At 41.9% G+C, this 8,657-nt stretch overlaps 1 protein-coding gene across 1 annotated transcript; it reads right to left on the bottom strand.

Moving 5' to 3' along the window:
* Positions 1-356: 356 nt before the first annotated feature.
* On the bottom strand, positions 357-8,007 carry fam117ba (family with sequence similarity 117 member Ba). The gene is made up of 8 exons (XM_074664984.1): positions 7,969-8,007; positions 4,973-5,209; positions 4,654-4,737; positions 4,441-4,551; positions 3,886-4,029; positions 2,729-2,936; positions 2,526-2,646; positions 357-2,435 (listed from the first exon to the last, which is right to left on the bottom strand). The coding sequence occupies exons 1-8, from the start codon at positions 8,005-8,007 to the stop codon at positions 2,210-2,212; spliced, it is 1,170 nt and encodes a 389-aa protein (XP_074521085.1). The 3' UTR covers positions 357-2,209.
* Between the last annotated feature and the right edge of the window lie 650 nt (positions 8,008-8,657).

The raw sequence follows: 8,657 nt of genomic DNA, 5'->3' as shown, positions 1-8,657 counted from the left end.
GACTTCTGTGTGGATGGATTCATTTAACTGCTAACGTGTCATCTTAATATACAAGCTTGTTATGTGGCAAGGAATAAGAGTTGAGCATTATTATCAATATATGTTACTAAATTCAAATGCTCTTTTAAAAATTGCAAAATTTTTGCAAATTTCAGAATTGTGTGAAATCTTGCATGTTTTGAAATTTCTGGAATTTTTAAATTTTTTTTTTGCAAATTTTTAAAATTTCACAAAGCTTTTGTTTTACTTAGTTTGAGAATTATATGACATTTTTAAAGTATTAAATTTCAGTTTTGAATTTGTTTTGCAACTTTTTTTAATTTTATTTATTAATTTTTGCAATTTTTTTTGCAAATTTTAGTCTTGGGGATTTTTGCAAAAATTTGATTTTTCTTTGCAAATCGATGAAGTTTTAGAATTATTTGACATTTTTGAAAATTTTTGCAATTTTTTTTTTTAATTTTTAAATTTCATTTTTAAATTTTTGCAAATTTTAGTCTCTTTGGAAATTTTTGCAAAAATTTGATTTGTCTTTGCAAATTGATTAAGTCTCAGAATTATTTGACATTTTTGCAATTTTTTTTCAATTTCATTTTTTAATTTTTGCAAATTTTTGAAAATTGTCTTTTTTTTTAATTTTTGCAAATTTAAATAAAATCAAAAATCTAAGATAAACATGTACAACTATATAAACTCAAAAATGTTCTCCTTTAGGTAATTATCCACCAGATTTTAGCTCCGTTCATTCATTTATCAATTTATTCATTTTTGATACTGTTCTCCTGTTCAGAGTTATGATTGGCCGGAGCCTATCCCAGCTGTTTCAGGGCGAGAGGCGGGATTTAAACTTTGTTTAAAATTTTATCCACTTAATAATCTGATGCCTGACTGAGCGGTGCTAATGAATTCAAAGTGGTGAAATGAGAGTTAAATGTCATTTTTTGTCATTTTGGGGCAGATTAACTTCAGAAATACTATTGTTTAACTATAAGAAACCTTTATTTCTCACCATACTGAGAATAAGACAAAAACACTTGTTAAGAACTCAGTTTTTTCCAGTGTAAATTCAACTTTCGGCTTAAAAACAAATAGTTGGTGTATTCATTTCAAATGCTCAAATATTCATTATTTTATGAAAGATTGTGAAGTTTAGTTTGATATTTTGTCTGATTCTTAAAGCAGGATCCTTCCTTCATGATCTACAGCACAGTATTTGTTGTCACCATCCTCTCCACGCTCAGGGGCCAAGCAAGCCAGAGGAAGCGCGTCATGTGAGGACAAACCCCCACTGGACACATTTTACACTAACACTGAGCAAGACAGAAGGAAGTGTGTGTGATGGTGACCGTGAGGGGAAAGAAACGCAGAAAAGAGTTGGAGAAAAGGAGGAACAGAAGGTCTGGGTGGCTGTGATGGAGGACATATTGAGCGTAAAAGGCTGGCGCTTGGGAAGGAGGAGCACGCAGACATAGGTTGAACACGCTGCACACGTCATAGCCCTGGCCTGTGTTTCCTGGAGACGCACACGGACAGGAAGGAGGACAGGTGGAGCAAAGGCATCATCACAAAACAGATGGTGGTTTTGATTCACCCCTGCCTCTCTGTGTGCGTCTGCAGCCGCCGTAGTGCGAGCATCAGGTGAGCCGTGCTAAAGGGACAGACACGATCCACGCACTACGGCGGTTTAGCGAAAACTGAGCGGTCTCAAATATCAGGCACATTTTTAACTTCTCCTTGTCACGACCGTTCAAGTTTTGCTACGATAAATCTGGCAGCACCAATATGAGCCTCCGTGGTCAAACTCTCGGCCGCTAAAAGAAACAAGCGGCCTTTTTTTTCTTAATGAAAGGCATATTTCATATCAAGAGAAATAACTACAGATAGAAAAAGAGATATGTCCGTGGAAAGGCGCCATGGTATAATACGATGAAAAAAAGTCAGTCCGTTTTTTTTCCGCCCTTTTCCTCCTAAAACAGGAACATAACCAGCACTAAAGGTAGAAGAAAAGCGATGAAATGTCAGCCGTGACCCCTGCACGGGGCCGCAGGACTCTCACGTTGTAGTCGTCTGAGGAGGAGAGGCAGTGGGAAGCGCTTTTTCAACAAGAGAAGGACATCAGAGAGAGCTTAGCTGGCATGCTGAAGGCATTTGTTTCGGAGCAGAAGGGTTGTTTCCAGTGTTTTCTGATTTGGTGGAAGGGGTGTGGAAGTTAGAAGCTCTCAGGCTCCTCCAGGAGGCAGGGCTGGGTGGACAGAGGCACGAGGGACGGGGACAGGCTCCGGAGGCCCACCCCGGGGCGGAAGTTGAGGTCCGGGGCGGGGAGTAAGGGCTTGAGGATGCTGACGAGGCAGAAGGCAGAGCCGCTGTTGGGGATGAAGTTCACCTTGTTGCGGTCGGGGCACAGGAAGGGAGGGATCTCCTGCAGAGGCTTGGGCCTGGAGACAAACAAACACAAACGGAGACTTTGACGCCAAATACTCAAACAACGTGTCGCGCTCTTTGAAAATCAAAGATCTGATTCTTACATGGACTCTTCGAAGACTTTGACCTTCTCGCAGCCCTCTGGAGGTTCCCTCTTGAACATGTAGCTGTTGTTAGGTCTGGGAGAGGCGGCGTATTTGGGCAGCGGGGAGCAGGGGCCCAGTTCTGGAGGTCAAAGTTCAGCGTCAACAACAGATCAGACTCAGAAATGAAAAACAGAAAGTGTGTGCGTGTCTTCGTCCTTCACCTTTGTCCTCGTAGGGGCTGCCTCCACCCATGTCGTTGAGGACGGTGAGGTAGGAGGGCGAGATGGAGTCGGGCCGGCTGCTGCAGTTGCTGTGGTTCCCGCTCAGGCCGCCCCCGGAGGGGGTCTGTGTGTCGATGCTGCGGGTGCTGCTGCTGCGCTGTGGGGGAACGGGTGGGGGTGCGCGGTGCCCATCTGGGACGTCCTGTGGCTGTCGTACAAACACGGGGAGGAAAATGAGGTCAGAATAACAATGATGCAGCGAGAGGGCTGGATGTAAATCCTGAAAACCTCAAATTGTCATCGGTGGAGAAATCTATCCTGATGTGACGTAAAGTGGCAGAAAATCAATATGTGGATATGAGGGCTGGGACTATACGCTATTCTCATGATTCCATGCTTTTATGATTTTTGGGGTGCCGATTCAATTTAAATTTAAGATTTTTGAGATTTTTTTACCCCCTTTTTTTTCCTTTTTTAAAAAAATTGTCCTTCTTATTGAAATACTACATCAGTGTATCACTTATTCAATACATCTTAGATACAATTTTTCCCTCTTGTTTTCTCTCCCTCTGTCCATTCATTCTTAACTGTCATAACATAGATAAGATACAAAAAAATGAAAATAAATAAATAAATAAATAAAATAAAATAAATTGCAAAAATAAAAAAAATAAAATATAAATAAATTAATAAATGAATAAAAATAAATAAGTAAATAAATAATAATAATAATAAAAAAAAATCTTGCCAATTTAGGAGTCATGTGTTCATGTGCTTGCTCTAGAGTCTAGACTTTCAGCTTTGAATAATAATAAAATAAATTTTAAAGAGGGCCCAGGTGAAAAATACTAGGTACAAAAAAAATGTAAGCGAAGAAATAATAATAAAAGTAGTAAAATAATGGTAATTAGTTGAAAAAAAAAATAATAATAATTTAAAGAAACGTACAAATCATAAATAAGAAAAATGCACTTCACGTGAGTCAAAGAGAAACATTTGCCCTCTGCTGGAGAAAAGTGGAAACTTTTTTTCTCAGCCAGTTTATAAACAGACTGAAATAAAGAGTCTGAATTTGAAAAACAAAATCAATTTAGATAAAATCAAACAAAATAATCCTGATATATTCTTTTTATTTTTCTCCTGTCAGAGTAACTCACAACAATGATTTCTTCCTTCTCAGGCGTGTCCTGGATCGTGATGCGCTCAATCTCCTGGTTCAAACCTTCCACGCTGTTTCTGAATCGAGGAGCGGATGACTTGGAGATCGGGATGGGTATCAGGATGGTCTTGGGCATGGGTGACTGCAAAACACAATTTTGTTAAGGTCAGTGTTTTCTGCATCTGTCACTGGAGCGTGTTTGAGCGCTCCTGCTGCCTGGTGTCTCTTTGGATCAGCGATCCGGCTCATCAACCTCCTCTTCTTTCTCTCAGTCTCACGAGGAGGCCCAGAAAGCAGGACAGCTGCTCTCCGGCAGACTCCACGGGGGAGCAGGGACATGACAGGAGCCGGGTACTAACACAAGCGTGTGAGCGAGACCTAATTGAGCTGACTTTCCATTCACAAGTGGCCGTCAAAAACCCTGCATCACATTCCCCATGACACACACACACACACGCACAAATGAGACACGGCTGAAGGAAAGTGGGACGTCCTCAAAACCTTCCAGATGCAACCTAGAAAACACACATTCGAGACAGTCTCAGCGGATCACCTGCGACTGGATGATGGTGTGGCTGCCATTGAACGGGGACTTGCGCTCTTTGTCCCTCCGATGGCGGCTGCTGCGTTTGCTGCGCTGAAGCTGCTGACGCAATTTGGCGATCTGCGGGCAGAAACACACAAACTAACAATTTTAACTTTCAGAAACGTGCGGAGACGTGCGATTGAGCGTGGTGATGTTGTGCTGAGAAGATGATCTCCTGACCTCCTTGAGCTGGTCGGTGCTCCCACAGGAGGCCGAGCGTTTGTGAGAGCCCCTCCTCCTCTCATCTGCCCAGGCCCTGGGGGTCTGCGGCGCACGGCGATGACGAGAGGGAAGAAAAACAACTGCTTTTTAAGAAAGATTGTACAGTTTGTGGTGTGCTTCAAAGTCAGTTTAAGGCAACACAGCGGGATGATGCAACCGTCGGCAATCTCTCTTAATGCCCTTGCACTGGTTGTAAACACAAACAGCCTGTAACATGGAAAGCTATTTTTAGCATCTGCACTTTCTGAATTTGATCAATAATATCTTCAGCGCTCACCTGAGTGGCTTTGTCCCTCATGTAGGGAACGTGTTGGTGCTGGCTGTCGTCCTGAGGCCAGGGACCTGTCAGGTGAGAGCCAGCGAGCGCGCCCTGTGAGGGCCACAGCTGGACGCGATGGCGGGAGACGGCGAGGAGAATGAGGAGCCGAGGCTCTCGCACAGGGGAAGAGGTGCAAGAAGCGAAGAGGAGGACCACTGAATGGAGGCTTGAGGAGGTTAAGGCCACTGATGCAGTCTGAGGAGGTAAACAAGTTATTTGTCAACACATCAACAAATCAACAGACACAGCTGGGCTGCGGGATAAGCTCGCTCTGTCTGTCTCGGGTTGTGTCTGTGTGTGTGTTATTGTCTATGTGTGTGTGTTCCTCGGATTGATGCTAATCCGTCCCGTGCTGGGCAGAGCGGATATGCCCCTCCTCTAGGTCTCCCTGATGGTTAATGGTATTAAACAGCTTAAGCACTGCAGAGGGGGGCGCTGAGGGCAGGTGCTCGCCCCTGCCCGACTGACCCTGATTCAGGATTGTGGGAGCAGGTTTTGCATGGATGCACAGTCCTCTGACACCCACCAGGCCTTGCATCTGGCAACATGAAAACAAGTGATCTATCTGTGTTTTATCACAACTAATTCACCCATCAGGTGCATCACTGCCGTCAAGCTCTAATGCTGCATAAACGCAGCTACACACGCTCACAAACACAAAAGAATCAACCCAGCTGCAGAGCATCTTGCAGGCTAAGAAATCACATTCATATTTTAGCATCGCTGCTCCCGCGAGGCCTGAAAATCCACGCTAACCTGTGTCTACATCCACATGAACACACACACACACGTCTGATTGGCAGCACAGGCCCAGGAGCTAAATTTGGCAGGAGCCTTGACCAGCGCACATTGCTGTTGCTAGGGAACGAGGGGGCCGACTGATCTCCACATAACCGCGCCTGTGAATGTGTGTGTGACTGTGTGTGTGTGTGTGAGTCAACGGGTTAGTGCATCAGCAGTCTACTTGCAAAACGCTTCTTTATTTTGACTGCTGCTTTTCCTGTCTGAAAGCGGCGCCCACGATGATGTACTACAGGCTGGCAGCAGCAGTAGTAACACCGAGAGGAGTGCTGTAAATGCTGCTCAGCATGATGTCATACATAACTCAATTCACAATCAGGGCGCTGAAGCTTTTCTGGGGTTTTAAAGGAGAATTACACTGTTTTTTATGGATCTCTACTTGTTTTGATCTGATGTGACTTTGAACTAGACGACTGAATGGACCCAAACTGATTTTATTGATTGACCCTGAGCAAAAGGGGGACACCCAAACAAACTGATACTGGATTTAGGTTACAGGTTTTTTTCTCAATATGTTTTTGTTAATTAATGAAAAAAGTAGAAAAAAAATGGGAATCTTTTTTCAAATATTTACAAGAATACAAGCAAACATTTAAATGTGTAAAAGTAAAAAATTCTGTTTCTTTTTTTTACTTGCATATCAAGGCCTAACTGCTATCCTAGTGTGTCTTTTTTAATATTATTTAACAAAAATAACATTCCTTATACACTGAACAACCTCCTTATATTGAATCAAAAACACTAATGTTGATTACAGCTGAGTTTTATGAGAAAAAATGTCTCATAAAGCTAAGATAATGCATAAATTCACATTTTGGGGCCATAATAAATTAAATTTAATGCATATCATTTTTTTATTTGAGGAAAAATGTTAGATTTTGTTACAAATCTAATTATTACAATTGTCTGTGTGCTACAATCCAGGTCAATTTTGTTTACTGCAAGGAAAGCATGCACCCCCTCCTCACATACACACATCTTAAATATCTTAATAATACACATAATGATGAAATACATCTGTGTTCAGCTTCAGATATGTCAGATCGATGTTTCTAGAAGGAAAAAACATGCTCACCAGCAGAAATTGGATCTAGGTGCGCTGCATGCAAAGGGGCACCCCAGCCCCTGTTGATATCTTGAGGATGCTAAACAGGCAGATGAGGCTACAACTGAGGAAAGCCCTCTCGGATTTTAAAAAAGCAGACATAGAAACGCTAAAATATCTCCGTGGGCACCGTGGAGGTACAGTAGGTGTCAAAATGGGCGTTGCTGTATTCGCACCCTGCCTCCTTGTCGTCGTGGATGGATGTTTTTCTCTCCCGGCTGATGCGGCACGACGGTTGAAAGCAGCGAGCAGAAAACGCGTTTCTACCGAGGGAGAAAAACAGGTATAAAAAGAGGAATCTGCGTCGTGCACCAGGTGAGTTCAAAAGGTGACGGAAAAACGACGGAAGAAAATAAACAGAAGGACAGTAAAAACAGGAGGGATAGAAAGAAGAAGGTGGTGATGCTGGGCTAGCCTCGGTTGACACGACGGGAGAAGGACCAGTGTAAAAAGAGACGAAGTAAACATGGGTATTTCCGGTTGTCCCTTTCAAAATAAAATAGCAAATAGTGCGTAACAGCGTTTTACATTTTAGAATCCCTTTTGTAAAATAGTTATACAATATAGATTTGAATTTAAAAAGAGAAAATGGTTTCATTTTGAAACTTTGACTAGAAGAGGTTGTTTTGCTTCAATTTAATTGTGAATTCTGTTTGATTTTGCTGATTTAATTTTAAGTATGAGGCTCTTTTTGACTTTTTTTTTTTTTTTAACTTGAACCTATCCGAATTATTTAATTTAGTTTTCTACCCAAAGTTGTTTGATTAATCACTTTCAGTTAACTCTATATTTGATTCTCCTCTGTTATTTTGGGGGGTTTCATCTTGCCCTGCACAAATTTCTTTCTCATTATTATTTTTGTTTTGTAAAGCACCCTGTAACTTTGTTATCCATCATCATGATTCTTCTTTTTCCTCTTTTTCTTCCTTTAATCATTTAAGCTTCGTATCTAAATGATACGAAGGTCAAACTGCAGTACTGCCAAAGTGAACTGTTTTGAATGAGAATCAGTCGATTTCCGGTGCCGCTCTGCCCTCCTCGCGCTGACTTGTCGCAGCTCAGGCAGAGCTCTGACGTAGCGTGCCATCGCTTCGCGGCTCGTGCTGATGCTGCAGTTGCTAGGGCGCGTGGAGCAGACGTCGGAGGGGAGCAGCGAGGTAAACAAGCAGAGGAGGGAAATGTCTCCCTCTTGTGTCGAATTTAACATATTACGAGGGTTTTTAGAGAGACTTGAAAATGTTTACTAATGTTACATAAATATTTTGACTGTTTTTAACACATTTCTATCAATTCCAAACTGACAAACGGGATAAAGCACTGCACGTGCCATTTTCTAGGTTATAAGCTAGCTTAGCTCTCGAAATAGCACCGTAAACATGACGTGCTGCCCATATTTTGGGAAAATGAAAAAAAATTGACCATATTTACTGTGTCTCACAACTTTCAATTGCCTGAATACGTTATAAAAAGTTTTATTAAACAAAACCGAGGAACATAAATGGGAAATTTGCAGTTTAAAGGGACTAGTTTACGCCTAACTCACAACAACTGCTCTTTAATGTCCCACAATTTGTTTGTGTTGTTTTTACAGATTCAGCATTGCAGCAGGATGTTACTTCAAGGTGGAGTAGGTAAGTTTTTATCCACCTTTATAGTCTTCACCAGGGCCAAAAGGGTGCTAAATATAACTTCTCATGCAAAACTAATGTGAGTAGCTGTCAATAGATATAGCAATAT

The sequence above is a fragment of the Halichoeres trimaculatus genome, unplaced genomic scaffold, assembly GCF_033239565.1.
Source record: "Halichoeres trimaculatus isolate MK-OKI-2021-1 unplaced genomic scaffold, fHalTri1.1 fHalTri1_scaffold_24, whole genome shotgun sequence".
NCBI classification, from domain to species: domain Eukaryota; kingdom Metazoa; phylum Chordata; class Actinopteri; order Labriformes; family Labridae; genus Halichoeres; species Halichoeres trimaculatus.
This window is presented reverse-complemented; position numbering and strand designations above follow the sequence as displayed.

Bases quoted from the DNA above. Each gene is read 5' to 3' on its own strand.
- fam117ba (XM_074664984.1), bottom strand. From the start codon at position 8,007: ATGGCACGCTACGTCAGAGCTCTGCCTGAGCTGCGACAA. The intron at 4,552-4,653 runs GTCAGGAGATCA...TTCTGCCCGCAG, and splicing joins GCACCGACCAGCTCAAGGAG to ATCGCCAAATTGCGTCAGCA. The intron at 2,436-2,525 runs GTAAGAATCAGA...GTTTGTCTCCAG, and splicing joins AAAGTCTTCGAAGAGTCCAT to GCCCAAGCCTCTGCAGGAGA.